At 42.8% G+C, this 21,143-nt stretch overlaps 1 protein-coding gene and 1 long non-coding RNA gene across 3 annotated transcripts in view; one reads left to right on the forward strand and one right to left on the reverse strand.

Annotated features, from left to right (window-relative positions):
- SACS (sacsin molecular chaperone) overlaps positions 1 to 21,022 on the reverse strand; it is a 108,166-nt gene extending 87,144 nt beyond the window's left edge. For both annotated transcript variants that reach the window (XM_050767077.1, XM_050767075.1), the window contains exons 1-2: positions 20,895 to 21,022; positions 4,592 to 5,110 (exon numbers count right to left, since the gene is read on the reverse strand). In XM_050767077.1, the coding sequence (XP_050623034.1) occupies positions 4,592 to 4,611 (20 nt within the window). In that variant the 5' untranslated portion in view covers positions 4,612 to 5,110; positions 20,895 to 21,022. The remainder of the gene's footprint in view (positions 1 to 4,591; positions 5,111 to 20,894) is intronic.
- The window catches only part of LOC126940875 (uncharacterized), an 80,804-nt gene that overhangs the window by 37,512 nt on the left and 22,149 nt on the right, over positions 1 to 21,143 (forward strand). The gene's annotated exons all lie outside the window — the stretch shown is intronic.

A 21,143-nucleotide genomic window follows, 5' to 3' on the forward strand; every position in this document is an offset into this window, starting at 1 on the left:
TGTGGTGATTCCTCAAGGATCTAAAGCCAGAAATATAATTTGACCCAGCAATCCCATTACTGGGTATATACCCAAAGGATTATAAATCATTCTACTATAAAGACACATGCACATGTATGTTTATTGCAGCTCTGTTCACAATAGCAAAGATTGGAACCAACCCAAATGCCCATCAATGATAGACTGGATAAAGGAAATATGGCACATATACCCAACGGAATACTATGCAGCCATAAAAAAGGATGAGTTCCTGTCCTTTGCAGGGACATGGATGAAGCTGGAAACCATCATTCTCAGCAAGCTAACACAGGAACAGAAAATCAAACACCACATGCTCTCACTCATAAGTGGGAGCTGAACAATGAAAACACATGGACACAGGGAGGTGAACATCCCACACCAGGTCCTGTCAGGGGCTGGGGGTTAGGGGAGGGATAGCATTAGGAGAAATACCTAATGTAGATGACGCGTTGATGGGTGCAGCAAACCACCATGGCACATGTATACCTATGTAACAAACCCGCACGTTCTGCACATGTATCCCAAAATTTAAAGTATAATAAAAAAAAACCATGTTCTAATATTAAGTATTATTTCTCCTAATATCAACTAAATAACTGCCAATTCCACAGAAAACACTTCTCTTACCACAAATTCGTATCATGAATTTTAGTATTTTCAAATCACAATAAATTTACAAAAAGGGTGAATTTTATTTTATGTAAATTGTATCCTGTTAAACCTGACTTTAAAAAATTAATGGGCCAAAAAAAAAAAAGCCTCACGTCATCAATTATCATTTTTTGCATTTATGTAAATAATCAAGCCAAATCTAATAAAACTAGACATTTTACAAATGAGAACAATCTTACTTTGGTTATCTTGAATGAAAAAGGGGGCAGCACTGTAGAGAGGTATTTTATGCTTCAATAGATAACTACAGCACACCCTTATGGGTTATCAGTCTCTAGATGTGTTCATTGTCTTTGAGCTATTTTTCACCTCCTTGCAAATTAAAGTCAGCCATTTGGCACATTGTATCTTCCACACTCTGCTCCAGGACACTGGAGTCTATGACATCACCAAGGACATTCAAACTGAAAGCCAGGAAAGCCACTGGAGGGTCACTGCCATCCTCATTCTGCCACCCGAAGATACTGCAAGCCGGACATCTAGACTCAGAAACCGAGTTTACAGTCTGTTCTACCCATGCATCTTTGTTTTTCTTTTCATTTTTCAAAAATGTCTGACTTATTGAACCATCCAGCAAATATTCTCTATTCAGCTGGTCCTTAATGAACAAAAGACAACCAACAAGAAATGGACTTAGATTGTTCAGACAGAAGAATCGCTCTTCTTTCATGAACAACAAGGGGAACTGAAATAGTCTTTCTCTTTAACCAAACATTAGACAGGCTCCCCTACGCCCTCTTTTTGACAAGGCATTGTCTTCCGGTCCTGCCTTTGACCTGCCTAGCTCAGTTGGTGCATGCATCCCGCCAAGTCAGTTCAGACAGAATTCCCTGACTCTGGCTATCTGATCACCTCCATATCCCATCGGATTCCTCAACCCCACCTTGAGAGCCGATCATCGTTTCAAGTCAGTTCAGCAAAAGTCCCTGACTTTTGACATTCCCCCTTCGTAATTTTCCACGCAGTGACCCCTCACACTGCTCATTGGCTGTGAATCCTCAGCTGTCTTTGCTGTATTAGAAGTTGAGCCCCCATCCCTCTGCCCTGTTGCAGTGGTCTTGATGCCTATCAAAGCAGTCCTGAGTAAAGTCTTCTTTACTATTTTAATAGGGTCAGAATATGATTTTGAGCAAGTCATGTGACTTCAGTTGTCACATTCATCAAATGAAGCCCCCGCCCCCCAACATAAGAGAGGATTCCTAGACATTTCCACTAGCCTGAATTAAGCCCAAGTGAGTCCTGCTCCTAAGCACACTGTAACTAGAGCTGTTTCCTCAGAACCCTTGGGGCAGTTTCCCCAAATCTGGCCTGCCCCTGGAATCTGCCTTTTGCACTAACATATACTGATGCTCCCACATCTTCCTGAAAGCAATGGAGAAGGAGCCAGTCCCACAGCAGCTTTCAACAAATGACATTCGTTATGTTGCAACTTTTAGCTTAAAATTTCAGATGAATATATTTAATCATATATCTGCTTTCATTTCATTGTGTACATCACGTTTTACATGCCTTATTAGATAGATAATTTAACTTCTTTTCCCACAATATTTCCATAAAGCCAGGGCCTGGGAAGGCCCTGTGTGTTAATGCTGGGACTCTGAGCATGCCCCCACCACCCTCACACACAACTGTGGACCCCAGAGCTCCAGAAGCCTAGAGTGGATCCTCTTTAAGAATTTTCTTTTCCCAGGAATAACAAGATTAGGCATATTTATGGTTTTAATAAAACAGGTTTTACATATCTTTTTTTGTTTGTTTGTTTTGAGATGTAATCTCGCTGTGCTGCCCAGGCTGGGAGTGCAGTGGCATGATCTCGGCTCACTGCAAGCTCCACCTCCCGGGTTCACGCCATTTTCCTGCCTCAGCCTCCGGAGTAGCTAGGACTACTGCCATCACGCCCGGCTAATTTTTTTTTTTTTTTGTATTTTTAGTAGAGATGGGGCTTCCCCATGTTAACCAAGATGGTCTCCATCTCCTGACCTTGTGATCCGCCTGCCTCAGCCTCCCAAAGTGCTGGGATTACAGGCGTGAGCCACCGCACTCGGACTTTTTTGTTTTTTTTTTTAACGTGGAGTTTCACTGTTGTTGTCCAGGCTGGAGTGCAATGATGTGATCTCGGCTCACTGCAACCTCTGCCTCCTGGGTTCAAGTGATTCTACTGCCTCAGCCTTCCGAATAGCTGGGATTGCGCCACCATGCCCAGCTAATTTTGTGTTTTTAGTAAACACGGGGTTTCACCATGTTGGTCAGGCTAGTCTTGAACTCCTGACCTTAGCCTCCCAAAGTGCTGGGATTACAGCTGTGAGCCACCGCCCCCAGCTGGTTTTATATAAACCAGCCTGGTTTGATAAAAGTGTATTTATTTTTTTAAAAAGACTGATGTTTTGACTCTCAAAACATCTACGCTATGTGTTCATAAATGTGGCTATATCTAGTCGCTAACATTTTAGCTTTAAGTAATTTGGTACGTAAAGCCTATATAATGTAAATCTCTGCAAAAGTACATGCAAAGTTAATTCATATTTTTTCTAGCTATAAATGGAATGTATTGCATAGGGAATACAAAGACAGCATAACTTTTAGATGCATCGAATCAATCCTAATTATCAAACATTTATAGTTCGTGTCAGCGTCAATGATTCTGCGTAGGCACTGCTCTTTAAAATGGATGTATAAACGAAATTACCAATACAAAGAAGTCAGCTGGTAAGTCAAAGGAAAATGAGTTCACCTTTGATTTGAAAAAAAAAATCTGGTTCCAAAACTAGGAGGGAATGCACTAATATGGAAACATTTTAGAAGGTTTAAAAAAATTCACAGAAATACTGCAAGATAATATGTATGATGATGGATAAGTAGACTTCGCTCATGTTTAAATAATTTAGCATCAGCAATGGTGTGGAAATTAATCTCACATGACTTCTCATAATACTAGAAATATGGAAATCAATCAAATATTTCAATCATTTAATAAAAGTCAAACCCATAAAGTCATCTCAATACTCTTGTCCATTCACACACTGAAATAACAATCAGTTATGAAATGAATCCTGAAGCTAAGAGGCAAGCACTACTGAAAAAGTATCACTTTGTTCCACTGTCTAATGGGTAACAATTTTCAAAAGGTAAAGAGCAATACAGTGAGTTTTCTTCGATGTTTCGCTTTGGAAAGCCAAATATGAAGACATTTTATTTGTTGATAACTTTAGGTTACAAGATGTGAAGCCTTCCCTGATCTCTATGGCACTAAAATTTCAATTATTGAATGTAATATCGAAATACAGCATTCAAAATTAATGGAAGAGTATTTTGTTATGCTTAAGAAAAAAAGCACATACAGAAATTTAAGGAATAATTATATAAATATACATACATTTTATTTTTTGCACAAGTCCTCAAGCTTGTAAAACAAACATATGTTCTTATAGCAACTAAATTTGAGAAAAAGAGCAAGCATTATATTTTATTGTCATAATTCATAAAGGGAAAAGTAGAGTTCTCTTTCTCTCTCACTCTCTCCCCTCTCCCCTCTCCCTCTCTCCTCAGGTTATTTGATACAATATTTTCCAAACAATCGTATGGCAGTCAGGGGCACTCATAGATACATTTTATGAAGGAGAAAATGGGCTACATCTAGTCAACTCTCCATTACAATAGCCTCACCAGTATAAAGAAAATGCAAAACTATCTGGGCAAAGGCAAAGAAATTATTTTCAACCCTTGGCTTGAAAACTGACATATACAATTTCAGTTAAAACTGAGGTATGGAAAGTTGGTTCACTTTTACCTCTCGAGTGCTTTCATTGGTTTTTGCTGATCTATGTTTCATTTGGGAAAATCCAGCAAGCCTTGAACTCCCAATGCAAATTATCGTCATTTAAAACATTAACTCATTTACCTGTTCTCCTTGGTCTCCATGATCACTTCTGGGATATCTGTTTGTGAAAACCATGAAAGTGTGCTGCTTTCCTCTGTTTACGTCTTCCCTCTGTGCTTCCTTTCAATGTGTACTCCAAGTTCAGCTCTTCCTGCCAGGTGGAAAAAAAAGCCTGTTTTTCCTTCAGCGTCCATTCATCATCTGATGTCAGGAAACATTGTCGTGTTTTGCATCTGTGTTCCTTAAAATATGACTCTCCAGGCTGATAACGGTAGCCTTCTGTTCCAGCGACCCACGGAAGTTCTCAGGGTAAAACTGTGAATTCGCTACAAGTTTCTGGCTTTCCCCCAAAGCAAAATCAATTTATTTTCATCTGAGAATTTTCTGTACTTCTTTTTGAAGGTTCTTGGGGAAAATGGTGCAGAAATTCTTGGATGTTGAAGTTTCTCACCCTCATCTCAGCAGATGTAAAATATTCTTTGGTAGGAGCCTTTCTTCTGGCTCCGGTGACATGGGCATCTTGGCCTCACTTCTGTGATCCTGGAAGAAAAATCAAGGAAGGGTAAAGAAAGGGTTAAGGAAAAGCACTTGAAGTCAATGCACTGAAAATGCAATTCCTCATTGAAGAGGGCCGTGGTGCTCAGCTCCAGCGACTTTCTAATTATACTCTGCTGGTGGCACGACAGCTCTGCCAAAGAGCATGGCATCCGTTTCAGGCCCCACAAGACAGGCAACCAACAAACGCACATGTGCAGCCATAGAAATTAAAAGTACACCGGCCGGGCGCGGTGGCTCACGCCTGGAATCCCAGCACTTTGGGAGGCCGAGGCGGATCACGGTCAGGAGATCGAGACCATCCTGGCGAACACGGTGAAACCCCGTCTCTACTAAAAACACAAAAAATTAGCCGGGTGTGGTGGCGGCGCCTGCGGTCCCAGCTACTCGGGAGGCTGAGGCAGGAGAAATGGCGGGAACCCGGGGGGCGGAGCTTGCAGTGAACCAAGATGGCGCCGCTCACTCCAGCCTGGGCCACAGAGCGAGACTCCGCCTCAAAAAAAAAAAAAAAATTAAAAGTACATCTACTTAACCACTTAGTTTCAGGTTCCCTCTATTTCCCTGGCTTCTTCCAAGTGGCAGTATGTGCTTCACTCGCACGTGATGTGCCTTTTTTCAGGAACAACATCCTTTAAATCCAAACCCGTTTGTTTTTTTGTTTTGCTTTGTTTTCTTTTTGAGACAGAGCCTCCCTCTATTGTCCAGGCTGGAGTGCAGTGGCATGACCTTGGCTCACTGCAACATCTACCTCCCGGGTTCAAGTGATTCTTCTGCTTCAGCCTCCTGAGTAGCTGGGATTACAGGCGCCTGCCCCCACACTCAGCTGATTTTTGTATTATTCGGGGAGATGGGGTTTTGCCCTGTTGGCCAGGCTGGTCTCGAATTCTGGACCTGAAGTGATCTCCCTGCCTCTGGGCCTCCCAAACTGCTGGGATTACAGGTGTGAGCCACTGCACTCGACCCAAACCTACAACTTTATGTGTACAATAATAACTCGTTTGAAAGCAAAATATTTACCTTAGAAAAGGAAATGTGTCCTCAGAAAGACTTAATTTTACTAGTAATATTCCTTATAACTATTGGTGCCTGTAATAGTCTAACATTTTAAGAAACAAATAGAAGAAAAAATGACAAACTTTCTAATTTTTATTTTTTAGGGTGTTGGGCACAATCTGGGCTAACCCAAGGAAGCCTCAGTGAAAAATGACAAACTTTTTTTTTTTTTTTTTTGAGAAGGAGTTTCGCTCTTTTCGCCTAGGCTGGAGCGCAATGGCACGATCTCAGCTAACTGCAACCTCTGTTTCCCGGGTTCAAGTGATCCTCCTGCCTCAGCCTCCTGAGTAGCTGGGATTACAGGCATGCTCCACCACGCCCAGCTAATTTTGTATTTTTAGTAGAGACGGGGTTTCTCCACTTTGGTCAGGCTGGTCTCAAACTCCCGACCTCAGGTGACACGCCCACCTTAGCCTCCCAAAGTGCAGGGATTACAGGCATCAGCTACTGCACCTGGCCGGCAAACTTTATAAACAATGGTAAGTGGAGGGACACATGAGACTGCATTTTCTGCCCATTCATTGTTCTAAAATACTTCATAATTGTCAACATGCTCTCTTAGACAGTATCATACTAAATGGTTATTTCAAGTAGACAGAACAAGAAAGGTAGAGATGCTGATACGTTAAAATTGAGGCACAGGAAGATCAGTAACTTGTTTCAGCCCATCCAAGCAGGAAGGGATCCACTGGAAACGGGAAGAGGAGCTCCGGACTTCTTATTCTGCATTTGCTATGCAACAATGTTTCATTGTGGGGGAAAAAAAGGAATGTAGGAATAACAACCTAAGCTATACTGATTACATTATCAATTCTTGGATGTTCGTGAAAACCCAGGAAAAGAACTCCATATTCACTGTAAATGCTTTTCTGAAAACACTTTCCCAGTAACTTGCTATAATTAAAAAACATTACTAGGCATCATGAGTGAGATTAATTCAAACATACCAATGCAAAATCTTATTATTCTTTCATGAATAATTCACGAAAGTTTGATTGCCATGCCAAGAATTAGAAAAACTATATATGTAAATTTAGGATTTAAGAATTAAAATTAAATTAAGGAACTATATTAGCAAGAGGATGGAAACCTTTTTTATGATAATAGACTTAAAACTGGACTCCAGTTTGAAATGATTAAAATTAAAAGAGGTCATGTATGATAGAGTGAAGGATTAGGATCAATTTCTTTATCTGTAAAATATAGGAATTGGGGCTGGGCGTGGTGGCTCACACCTGTAATCCCAGCGCTTCGGGAGGCCGAGGTGGACAGATCACGAGGTCAGGAGATCCAGACCATCCTGGCTAACACAATTAAACCCCGTCTTTACTAAAAATACAAAGAATTAGCCTGGCATGGTGGTGGGCACCTGTAGTCCCAGCTACTCGGGAGGCTGAGGCAAGAGAATGATGTGAACCAGGGAGGCAGAGCTTGCAGTGAGCCGAGATCATGCCACTGCACTCCAGCCTGGGCAACAGAGCGAGACTCCGTCTCAAAAAGAAAAAAATATGAATATAAACATGTTTATATGAATGTAAGACAAGCAGGTTTTATACCATAGATAAGAGCTCAAGGGAAGTCTGGAATTAGTTACACTGGAAGCAAGACCTCCAGGCCATCTGCCGCTGACACTCGGCCTCTGCAGGAACCTCAGAAGGGAATGGGAGCAGTGTTGATCTCAGTGGAACACTGCGCTTTCATGCTTGTCAGCCTCACTAAATCTCTAATTCCAGTTTGTTGATATCTTTAAGAATACATGTTCTGTGATCTAGAATATTACTTAACTTCATATCAACAGGCATGTTCGATAAAACTGCTAAACAGCATAGAGTTCCGTGGCAAATTATTAAATTTTACTCCCCATGGACAATGATACGTTCGTTACAAAAACTGATCTTTGGATAATATTTCCTCAGTAACTCTCTTAGCCATTGTAAATATACTGTTATCAATCACATTTATTCCTGTCCTTTCTAACAGAATGGGATGATTCTGCCCAATGGATTACTAATCCAAGCTTCAGTCTTCCTTCTGACTTACACTGCCCGGCCAGTCTGATAGTCTCATCTAATAATAAGGGGGAAGTGGGTTAAATATGACATGACTTGTCCTTGATACACACATGCTAGGTCTCAGAGATCACTGTGTCCTTGTCTCACACCTCCTGAACGCAATCTCTTTCAAATAATCCAGTCTTTAATTTCATTTTTATTTTTATTTTCTTATTTTTATTTATTTTTATTTTTTGAGATGGAGTCTCACTCTGTTGCCTAGACTGGAGTGCAGTGGCATGATCTTGGCTCACTACAACCTCTGCCTCCCAGGTTCAAGCAATTCTTCTGCCTCAGCCTCCCAAGTAGCTGGGACTACAGGCATACACCACCTTGCCTGGCTAATTTTTGTATTTTTAGTATAGACAGGGTTTCACTATGTTGGCCAGGCTGCTCTTGAACTCCTGACCTCAGGTGATCCACCCACCTCGGCCTCCCAAAGTGCTGGGATTACAGGTGTGAGCCACTGCACCCAGCCCAGTCTTTAATTTTAATACTACTTCTGCCATTAACAACCAGCTCACAGTTTAGAATTCCAAACACTATTATTCCTTTCCTGGACACTTAGAACGTTTGCACATGTTCATCTCCCTGGAACTTGCCATACTCTCCATAGTTGTCAGAAATTACTCATCACGATGGAATCATTATGTGTGCTGTGAGCCAGCACATGTGAAGGTGATAAGGTAGCGGTTGCCCAGATCATTCTTTTCTCAAAATATAGCCCCCGATGAATCACTCTCATAATCTGTTTTTCATTTTTGAGCTACGACATACAACTTTGGTGATCTTTGGCCTACTTGTGTACCACCTATTTATTCTTCACTTAATATTTATTTTTCCCAAAATGATATTTTAATTAAATAAATGTATTATGAAAAGAAACTCTCCATCTACTATAAATGGAAACCCAGTACCACAAATAGAAAATAACTTTAAAGATGAATAAAATGAATACAAATGACTCATTAAATGCTGATCGAAGTGCCTACTGAAAACACTAAGTCTTTAACCTACTCTTTGTTATTAAAAATGGAGATCAGTAAATTTAAGAGAAAATGTATAGCCTTTAATGATTTCATCCAGAAGGAAGAAAAGCTAAAAATTAGTGAATTAAGTATCCATTTAAGAATTTAGGAAAAAGGCAGGGCGTGGTGGCTCATGCCTGTAATCCCAGCACTTTGGGAGGCCAAGGCGGGTGGATCACCTGAGATCAGGAGTTCGTAACCAGCCTGGCCAACATGGTAAAACCCCGTCTCTACTAAAAAATACAAAAAATTACCCAGGCGTGGTGGTGTGTCCCTGTAATCCCAGCTACTCAGGAGGCTGAGGCAGAAGAATCACTTGAACCCGCCGCTAGGCGGAGGTTGCAGTGAGCCGAGATCACACCACTTCACTTCAGCCTGCAGGACAGAGCGAGACTCCATCTCAAAAAAAAAAAAAAAAAAAAAAAAGAATGTAGGAAAAAATGTCTTGGGGATAAACCTAAAGAAAATAGGAAATAAAGATGAGAGCAGAATTAATGAAAGAGAAATACAAGTTAATTCTTTAAAAACACTACTAAAATTGGCAAACTTCTGGAAGACTGACCAAGGTAAAAGAAAAAAAGTCAACCGGGCACCATGGCTCATGCCTGTAATCCTAGGACTTTGGGAGGCCACGGAGGCCAGATCACTTAGGCCCAGGAGTTCGAGACTAGCCTGACCAACATGGTAGAACCCTGTCTCTATTAAAAATACAAAAGTAGCTGGGCGTGGTGGCGCATGCCTGTAGTCCCAGCTACTCCGGAGGCTGAGGCAGGAGAATTGCTTGAACCTGGGAGGCAGAGGTTGCAGTGAGCCAAGATCGCGCCATTGTACTCCGGCCTGGGCAACAGGAAACTCAGTCTTAAAAAAAAAAAAAAAAAAAGATAGAAGGGAACTTTTTTAAGGGGCAAATTAAAAGGCAAGTCTGGTGCTTAGCAGTGATAAGGATATTTCTTGATCTCTATTTCTACTTAGCAGGTATTGGAGGGGGCAGCCAGAACAAGACAGAAAAAAACAAAGAGGAACAGGGAGGAGGGGAAGGGAGAACAAAACCATCACTATTCACTGATAAGAGTGTTCAAAAAAATTCAGACAAACTGACAATGTTAGTAACAGATTTTTTCAAGATTACTGATATAAGTTAAATTGCATTTCTACATACCAGCAAGAGTTTAAGAGAAAAGTATTTGTTAGTGACAGACATTTATCATAGCAAGAAAAAAATGTTACCTTGGAATAATTATAATGAAAGAACTTGTATAGGAATTTTAGGAAGAAAATCTATAAACTTTAATGAAAGACATTAAAAAGACCCTTTAAAAATGGAGATATGTACATGATGAACCAGAAGGTTAAATATTATTGAAATGTCAACTCTCCTCAAATTGTTCTTTTAATTCAAAGCAATTTGAATCAAAACCCCAACAACCTTGTAAAATAAAAACACAATAACCAAAGACACTACTTAAGAAGAAGAGGGACGACTTCCTCTAGAAGATACTAAGCTTTAACAAGAAACCATAATAATCATGTGGCATTCACACGGGAACAATCAAAGAGAGTAAAAGGCTTTGAAGCAGATCCTTGTATTAATGGGAACCTGATACATGAGAGAGGTATCAGAGGAGTTTAGTGGGGGAAAGCTGGGCCATTCCAAAAATGTTACTGGGGCAAGTGGCTCACTATATGGACACAAGCACGAAAATGTATCTGAACCCCATACTGTGCACAAGTATCAGTTCCAGGTGATTAAGCACATAAGTGAGAAAATCAAACCTTAATGAGACTATTACACCTATACAGATTTTCAGCCCTAATAATGAAAAACAAGCTATGTGAAGAGAAACTTTCTGATGTGCTGTTTTATATAAATGAATGGAACCTGTGTTTCCATGAAACAAGTTCCAAACACATGTTTTGTAGAATTTCAGATATGACATTTCAGGGGCTATCCGGCTAATATATCAACATATGAACATTCAGTTCTAATAACGAAAACCAAGCTATGTGCAAAGAAGCTTTGGGATGTGCTGTTTTAAATCACTGAATGGAACCTGAGTTTCCATTAAACAAGTCCAAACACACGTTTTGTAGAAACTAAATAATTACATTTCTGAGGTTATTAGGCCTATATATGAACCTATGATTATCCAGCCCAATTAATTATTATGAAGATATGGGTGAAGGAGCTTTGCGATGTGCTTTATTATATCACTGAATGGAACCTGTTGTTTCATTGTGTCCAGTGGTGGCCTGGGCATGAGCCTGGTACCTGGTGTATACCTCAAGTCCAGTGTCTGCCTGGGGTCTGATGTCCATCTGGGTACTGGTGTCCACTTGGGGCCTGATGTCCACCTCAAGCTGGATGGCCCCCCTGGGGTCGGGGTCTCCACCTGGGGCTTGATGTTCACCAGGGGCCTCCTGTTCACCTTGGTCCTGGTATTTACCTGGGGACTGGACATCCACTTGGGGCCTGATGTTCATCTCGGGCCTGGTGTTCAACTGGGGCCTATGTGTCCAGCTGGGACCTGACATACAGTTGCCTGATGTCCATCTGGGGCCTGGTTTCCACCCGGGGCCTCAATGTACCTGGAGCCTTGTGTCCACGCGGGGCCTGGTATTAACCTGGGCATCCACCAGGGGCCTGATGTTCAGCTGGGGCCTAGGTGCCAAACTGGGACCTGATGTTTACACAGGGACTGGAGTCCACTTGGCTAGGGCCTGGCATCAACCTGGTGTCTGATGTCTAGTGTCCACCTAGAGTCCTGTGTCACTTGGGGCCTGATGTTGTGCTGGGGCCTTGGTGTCCACTGAGGCCTTATGTCCGTGGTGGTGGGGAAGAGGGGAGGGGAATCCTTGTCCCCATGGGCCCCGCCCATCCCCATGGGCCCTGCCCTCTTCCTGGGGAGAGCGGGTAGGGAGTTTCTGTGCCCCCGCCCCTCAACATCCAGGAATTCACCCTCCTGCACACGCGGTAGGGAAGGCGCCATTTTTGCCCACTTGGTGCCCCGTTAAGTTGCCCCTACTGCTCTCCTCAGGGTGTGAAGATCTCAGGTGGGTGCTGGACTTGGGGCCCTGGAGCTGCACCCCGCCTGACTCCCTGCAAGAGTGGGCTCGTGCCTGTGAGCTAGAGCGTGGCCGCCGGGGCTCCGTGTGACATGGGAAAGAATACTAGTATATACAAAACTTTTATACAATTGAAATGTTGTCGATAGTGAAATTAAAATGCAGTACAATAAGATTGCCTTGTAGGGGCATGGTATTTTAGATTTGTTAAAGCGATTTCATAGGGATGATCTTATTTCAGTCTCTAAGTCTAGTGATTTGGCAGGGAATTGTGAATTTCGTTATACAGAGAAGGAAACTGGTGTCCAGAAGAGTCCAGCAACAGCCTATACTTTGTTTAAATCCTGGTGACTCCCAGCTCTTACTTCTTCCCCACGACTGAGTGCCTGACACAATTATAAGCCTTCTGTGAGCCCAGAAAATCTGAGACAGGTCTCAGTTAATCTATGAAGTTTATTTTGCCAAGGTTGAGGATGTGCCCCTTACACAGCCTCAGGAAGTCCTGATGACATTTGCCCAAGGTGGTCAGAGCACAGCTTGGTTTTATACATTTAGGGACACATGAGACATCAATTAGTATATGTCAGAAGTACAGGCCAGGCGGGGTGGCCCACGCCTGTAATCCCAGCACTTCAGGAAGCCGAGGTGGGCAGATCACCTGAGGTCAGGAGTTCAAGACCAGCCTGGCCAACATGGTGAAACCCCGTCTCTACAAAAATACAAAAATTAGCCGGGCATGATGGCGGGTGCCTGTAGTCCCAGCTACTCGGGAGGCTGAGGTGGAAGAATTGCTTGAACCTGGGAGGTGGAGATTGCAGTGAGCCGAGATCGTGCCATTGCACTCCAGCCTGGGTGACAGAGTGAGACTCCAAGTCTCAAAAAAAAAAAGATTTGGTTTGGTCTGGAAAGGGGGGACCACTTGAAGCAAAGGCAGGAAGACTGGAAGTGAGGAGAGGGCTTCCCGGTCACAGATAGGTGATACACAAGTCGTTGCATTCTTGCATGTGTCTGATTAGCTTTTCCAAAGGAGGTAAATCAGATACGCCTCCATCTCAGTGAGCGGAGGAGTGACTTTGAGTAGAATGGGAGGCAGGTTTGCCTTAAGCAGTTCCCAGGTTGAGTTTTCCTTCGTGATTTTGGGGGCCCGGGATATTTTCCTTTCACACCCTCAAACCTCATTTCCTTCTTCCTCCTTCTCTTTCTGAAAGGGAGGAACTCTGCTTCTACCCTACCATTTGGGGAGAAGCATCACCTGATGGAAGAGAACATTCGGTCTTCTCTTCACCATGGCTTGAGAATCACATAATCTCGTTGTGCCCAACTTTCCTCTTCCCTAAACAGGGCCAGCTTGCCTTATCCATGAACCGTATCACTGCAACACCAAACTGAGCTGTGTCCTAACAGCATTTAGTCAACTGCAGACGGTTTTTGCGAATATTAGATGCTACTACTTTTGCTGAGGTAGTATTTTTTAACACATGAAGTGTCATGAAATGTGTTCATGATGTTCTCTGCCCAGTGATTCATGACCTCCTCTCATGCTCCAGGCCTCAAAACAATCAATGCTGTCCAACAGCTATTAGGTACCAGGGCTCCCCTCCCCCCAGCTTGGAACCTGAAGCCACTGCCCACAGCTAACAAGCACGTGTGCCACTCAGTGACCTCTTGGCCTTCCCAGCAAAACTACCCTATTTTGGCATCTGGGCTTGACCCACAGTAGGAAAACTTGGCACTACAGTACATATGATCTCATTTAAGAAGGAGGAAGATAAACATGCCATCTGCACTTACTCACCAACGGGAAAAGTTCTGTGAGTTACACAGTTTGAAACAGGAACAACCAGGAGACTGGGGACTTAAATCACAGCTATTGTATAAATAAAGGGAGCTGTTCCCTGAGCTAAACGCCGCCCTTTGGCAGAGGGAGGCAGGAGAAGAGTGCGGAAAGTGAAGAAGTTCCTGAGGCGGCAAAGTGAATTGCACCAGAGAGAAGGGGAGATAAAGCAAGCTTCCCAGAAACTAGCACAGGAAGCCCTGGCTGTCCCCAGAGGACAGGACAAGAAAGGCCTCTCCTGCAGGAATGAGATTAAAATACAATCAGGAGCCACATGAACACTCCATCTCCTTTAATATGCTGTCTTGTCTGTTTGTTTAAAGGTGCCTTTGGGGCTAGTAAAGCCCCTCTTCCCTGCAGGATTCCTTCCCTTTTCATGGTTTCAGTGCTGCTGTGTTCACACACGCCTCTGCAGCTGCACCTGGCAAAATAGCTTGAGTTTCCCTAGAAATGCTCTTTGAGAAAGGAATAGAGGCAGAATTGCCTTTAGTGATCTCCTAAGAATGGGGTCCGTGTTCATCTGAAGATGGGAATGAAAAATTCATCCTTTTGGTCCAACCAAATTCATACGTGGCTAAATCCTCTGGGATACGGTGAAAGCTGACCCTTGAAAGCCCCTAACATTACAGAAACAAGGAGCCAAATGCAGAGACTTCAGGCCCACAGAACGCCTTCATGGGAATTATCAGCAAAGTAATCATCTCACTCTCCTAACTTCGGGAGAAAGTATGAGTCAGCAAAGACTAAATTGATTTAAAAATAGAATCTTTGCAAAATGGAAAAGTCGGATGAATTCACGCTATAAATCAATAGACCTGAAAATGTAGGCACAGCAAGCATTTTGGATGACATTAATGAAAAACCTGTGTTGGCATAGTGTGCTGCAGGAAAGGTCAGGGGTCACCACAGTCACTCCCCGACCTTAAATTGAATATGTACGTGAAAGAGTTTCTAGAGCACAAAAGGTGAAGCTAAAGGTGAGTGCTACTGATCTTTTATGTGTGTGTAATTAAAGATTTTGGGCGGATCACGAGGTCAGGAGATTGAGACCATCCTGGCTAACACGGAGAAACCCTGTCTCTACTAAAAAATACAAAAAACTAGCCGGGTGAGGTGGCGGCGCCTGTAGTCCCAGCTACTCGGGAGGCTGAGGCAGGAGAATGGCGTGAACCCGGGAGGCGGAGCTTGCAGTGAGCTGAGATCCGGCCACTGCACTCCAGCCTGGGCGACAAAGCGAGACTCCGTCTCAAAAAAAAAAAAAAAAAAAGATTTCGATGTAAAATGTACAACAGAAAAGACACTGTATTTCAATTAAAAAAAATAAATTATTCCTTCTGTGTCGTACAAATCTTTCTCGTCTGCTTTGCTGAAAGTTCCTCAAGAATATCTTATTCACCTTTGACTCTCCTACTTAGGTTTATGCACACAGAAAGTATTCAATAAAGAGTGAATAATTTAGTCACTTTGGCCAATTTACAGATAATAAAACTACACATATTTTGTACGTAGTTTAGCCTCAGATTCTAGCTTGTCAACAGGCCGAGCTGATTGTGGGAGGCAGGAGGCTAGGGGGCTGGCACTGAAATAGAAGCTCCCAGAGTCGGCCGGGCGCGGTGGCTCAAGCCTGTAATCCCAGCACTTTGGGAGGCCGAGACGGGTGGATCACGAGGTTAGGAGATCGAGACCATCCTGGCTAACACGGTGAAACCCCATCTCTACTAAAAAATACAAAAAACTAGCCGGGCGAGGTGGTGGGCGCCTGTAGTCCCAGGTACTCAGGAGGCTGAGGCAGGAGAATGGCGTAAACCCGGGAGGTGGAGCTTGCAGTGAGCTGAGATCCGGCCACTGCACCCCAGCCTGGGCGACAGAGCAAGACTCCGTCTCAAAAAAAAAAAAAAAAAAAAAAAAAAAAAGCTCCCAGAGTCTTAGGTTTGCCTTCAAAAGCTCAATTTATCCTCAAAGATAAAATTTTACATAAAAATAACATCACATATGAGTGAATTGTATGGTACGTGAATATCTCAATAAAGCTGTTAAATGAAATTTTAAAAATAGATTATATGACTCAAATATATTTTAAGTGTCATTTCAATACACGATAATATCTTAATTGATATTATCTAATAATATATGACTTTTTGAAGGGAAAAATAATATTCAATTATTTCTTTAAAAAGTAACTCTTTGGGGAGGATCGGCCATGTACAACCATGGCAGAGGCTCACTAAACTGTTATTCAGTCATTGAGGTAGGGATTTTTTTTTTTTTTTTTTTTTTTTTTTTTTGAGACAGAGTCTCACTCTGTCACCCAGGCTGGAGTGCAGTGGCACAATCTCGGCTCACTGCAAGCTCCGCCTCCTGGGTTCACGCCATTCTCCTGCCTCAGCCTCCTGAGTACCTGGGACTACAGGCGTCCGCCACCACACCTGGCTAATCTTTTTGTATTTTTAGTAGAGATGAGGTTTTACCGTGTTAGCCAGGATGGTCTCGATCTCCTGACTTCATGATCTGCTGGCCTCGGCCTCCCAAAGCGCTGGGATTACAGGTGCGAACCACCGCGCTTGGCCCGGCCCGAGGTAGGGATTTTTAACCTATCATGAGTCCCTTTAAAGGAGGAGGAAGCTGAGGCTGCAAGAGGTTAAGTGTCAGCACTAGTATGATGTGGATCCAGATTCCAAAACCCAGTATATCTTACTCCAAATACATTAAAATCTTGGGTACTTTTTATTATTATTCTTAGCAGGGACTCTCAGGAATATGACGGTAAATTGAACATAGATCTGTTCTTCATAATCAGGATTGTCTCTGGATGGTCACTTAGCATAAACATTTAATAAATAATATTGGCTGGGCTCAGGCCCGTAATCCCAGCACTTTGTGAGGCTGAGGTGGGCAGATCACTGGAGATCAGGAGTTCAAGACCAGCCTGGGCAACATGGTGAAATCCTGTCTCTTCTAAAAATACAAAAATTAGCCGGGCATGGTAGCAGGCACTTGTAATCCCAGCCACTCGGGAGGCTGAGGCAGGAGAATCACGAACCGGGGAAGTGGAGGTTGCAGTGAGCTGAGAGGTTGCAGTGAGCTGAGATTGCACCACTGTACTCCAGCCTGGGTGACAGAGTTAGACAACATCTCAAAATAAATAAATAAATAAATAAATAAACAAACAAACAAACTAAAGGGATATTTGGTATAATTGACAGAAAACTCATAAAGATTGGTTGTAATTTATGTTTGAAGCTTAAAGACCTAACAAACTAATCTCCTTAGGCTCTAAGTAACTATCATTGATCAAAGCTCTGTTTATTTCATGTTGCCAAATTTAGCAAATAAAAACTATAAATATAAGCATATATACTTTAAGTTTGAGTTTCAGATAAACCGTGAATTATTTTTTAGTATGTCTATGTCTTATGCAATATTTAGTGTATTTTATCTTGTAATCCTATTAGGGTTTTTTAAATCGTTAAATTTATCATTGCATTAAAAACAAGGAAAAAGGCTAAACTATTACTATGGGAAAACGTGCACAAATTCTAGATACGTATAAAATTCAAATATTCCTTTCTAGCACTTAGTACTTTAACGAGGTAAGGAGGTTTATAAAATTTAAATGATCATCAATAATTATATTAGGGTGGCTTTGATTTATTTTTAAGTGTCATTTCAGAACACATTAAAAGGCTATGTGGACTGTAGAGCCCTCATTTTCTGCCCTAGATGACAGACTCCTGGTGTAATCTCGAGCAGAACATTTAAAACAAATATATGTCTGGATGTAAGGTTATTATAACTGGACCATAGATCTCTCCTGACAAAACCCTGAACCAGCGTGGCACCTTGGGTTTCACATCATCATCAACTCGAAGTGCCCTGAGGGGGACACCATGGTAGGAACAGAGCTCAGAGTTCAGTCTGAGAACTCGCTGATGCTCACCGAGAGAATCCAGTCTTACCATCTAGTCAGTCTCTCCTTTTACTACTAAGAAATACTTGGGGTTCTACTCTCTCTTAAGGTTACATTTTGTACCCTGCAAAATGGGGCTACCTGTTTCATAAGGTTATTGTAAGAATCAATGAGGCAAAAGCATTTAATTTGATCAAATAATTGTTATAAACTGAGGCTACCCCAAAGAGAGCAATCTGAATCATGTAGCCAGAACCTGAAGGAAATCGAAAGATTATTCTATGTCTCTTACTTTAGAGGCTTTCTAATTAGCACAAAGAGAAGCCAAAGCAGGGCTAGAGCCACACCTTTGGTCCCCAATCCAGTGCTTTTCCCAGCTTCGCTATGTTCCCCCTTAGGTAGAGGTGAAACGGCCCCATCCTAGACGTTAAAATCTGACACATCCTGGCTAACATGGTGAAACCCCGTCTCTACTAAAAATACAATAAATTAGCCGGGTGCGGTGGCGGGTGCCTGTGGTCCCAGCTACTCGGGAGGCTGAGGCAGGAGAATGGCGTGGGCCCGGAAGGCGGAGCTTGCAGTGAGCCGAGATCACGTCACTGCACTCCAGCCTGGGTGACAGAGCGAGATTCCGTCTCAAAAAAAAAAATTCTGACACATATCCTAAGTGTAGAGTTTAAGGAAAGGAAAGACGGCAGGAGAAAGACACATAAAGTGGAAATTAAAATAGTAACAGGATTGGCAGTGCAAAGAGCAAATTGCCACCTAGGCTGTCCAAGATCAGAATAGCAATGGGAATTGTCCTGACTTCCAATTTGGCATCCTTCGCATCAATCACATTTAACAGTCCTCATGTAGGCTCATGGTGGGAGCGGTCAATATCATCATCACTGGTGCTGTCATACAGGATTTAGGAAGAGTTGTACAAAGGGAATTGCCCTTCCCTCTTCCAAAGAATACTCCTATTGCAACATGGAAACATCAGCATTCCTTTTATAGATGAGATGGCTTAGTGTTTCATGTATAGCAAGAACTGAATATGTATTTTGTACTGATCAGAACTCATTCAGATGCACTCAGCCAAAAGTTCATTTCAAAATGTATTCCTTTAGGGAAATGGCACATGAATCTCTTTAGCTTCACCATGGATGGGTGGTTAGGTAGATGGTGGACCAAGTGAGAAAATGACAAAACTCTTACTAAATAGTGATACTGTGTGAAGAACCCCGCTAGCGCCTTCACACACATCACCTGGTTTCAACCCTGTGACCGTTAAGTGAATAATTGCATCACAGGAGGGAACTGAGGTTCGCAGAAGTCATATGGATTGTCAGGGGCTGCAGGGAGGACGTGGTAGAGCTGAGATTGGAACCCAGGGCTTCTGGGGGCAAATCCAGCTTAAAGCAATGGTTCATGAGATGCTTTGGATGTAAGTAAACCTTGGTCTTCAAGTTCTACAATTGGACTTTTCTTCCTATTATGTGAAGAATAGAAAATACTTAATCATGGAAAAGTTCAAGTAAGATAGAAGGAAAATAGGGTATGTGGAAAATCCGGCTTGCTTTGTTTGAAAGAGACTGAAGGAGTCTTTAAGATCCAAGGAGAAAAGAAAGAAAAAATTGCCCGGACAGCCCAGGAAGGTGAAGAAAGGATGAAAGGGACGGCTAAGGAGGAAAGAGGAAAGGAAACAGGGATCATTGTCACAGCCCAAAGTGAGGCTTCAGGGCAAGATTAGGGAAGGCAGTTTGGATGGTCCTGAGTAAAACTATTGGGCCATGATGACCCTGCATTAACCTAGAATGAATCTGGTTATCAATGGGCAGCTTAAGAAAAACAATATGGCAAATCTACTTGTCATGTGACAAATAAAATGGGATTAAGTGTCAGTTTTTATTATTATTATTTTAATCCATGACCTGTGAATCAATTACTTTTATCTGCACTGATGGAGAAATGAAGAGTTCCCCTTCAACATAACTTCAGGGCAGCTTGTGCTTGGGAAACACATGGATTCAACCTGCCTTCTGCCTTTTACTTAAGCGGAATGGGCTTTTATCCATCTTCAGAGGCAGAGAGAATAAAGTTAAAGCCAAAACAATTGATACGTTACAATAGAAACAAATCCAGTCCTCTTCTCTGAGGTACTGACCTTGTTTTAAGGAATAAAAAAAGGCAGTGAGAGAGAGGTTTTGTTGCTAAAGCTGGAATACTCTGTCAAAGAATCGAATGATCACTTACTAGAATAAAATTAAATATGTGAAATATTTTTAACTAAAAGCAGGATTTTCAAATATTATATAAGATAACCATAACATATGGCATTGTTTGAAGGCGTGCTGTTTAAAGTGAGAGCGATTTTACAAATTAATTGTAAGCTACTTGGAGAATCCCATCTTATTGTTCAGCAAGACTCTGGACCCCACACTGCGTTACTGCAACAGCTCCATTGTGGCCGTGCCTGGCAACCCGGGTGGAAATTAAAATGACAAAGCGGCTAGTCCAGCATCTTGACCGCGGCAGATTTCTCTAGTCACCCTGCAGCCGCTCCTCACCCACAAATTCGCAAGCAGTCAACCCAAACTGTACATTTTCAGAAGAGCTCATTACTCACAGCTGCAAAGCATGCTGAAGGCCCTCTCGTCTCTGTCCTCTCCGAAGGCAGGTTTGTTAAAGAAAGTGGCCTCTTACCTCCCCCAGCAGCTGCAGTGGCCGAGCCCTGGTTTCCGAAGACTCAGAGGACCCATGGCCACCCACACCATGGAGCCCGCCCATCCCCACGCTGCTCCTGCAGCTGCCCTTCTCGCTGGCCACCCAGCTGGAATCTCGGACTTACTGGGGGCTGTGGGCATCAGGGTCTCTCGGTCTTTGTTTTCCTCCAGTGCCATCAGCAGGTCCCAGCGTGACTGTCCTGCAGCCGCACTGGGTCCAGGCGGCTCCTGCCGCAGTCAGTTGCTCCCCCTACCCAGCGGCCTTTTTTTTCTTCTTAAAGAGACAGGACTCTCATCAACCTTAGGTGTCAATAATGCTGCAAGTGCAGCATGGTCGTTCAGTGTGAGGGTGACAACCAACCACACATTTTTGT

Source organism: Macaca thibetana, chromosome 17, assembly GCF_024542745.1.
Source record: "Macaca thibetana thibetana isolate TM-01 chromosome 17, ASM2454274v1, whole genome shotgun sequence".
Classification (NCBI taxonomy): Eukaryota; Metazoa; Chordata; class Mammalia; order Primates; family Cercopithecidae; genus Macaca; species Macaca thibetana.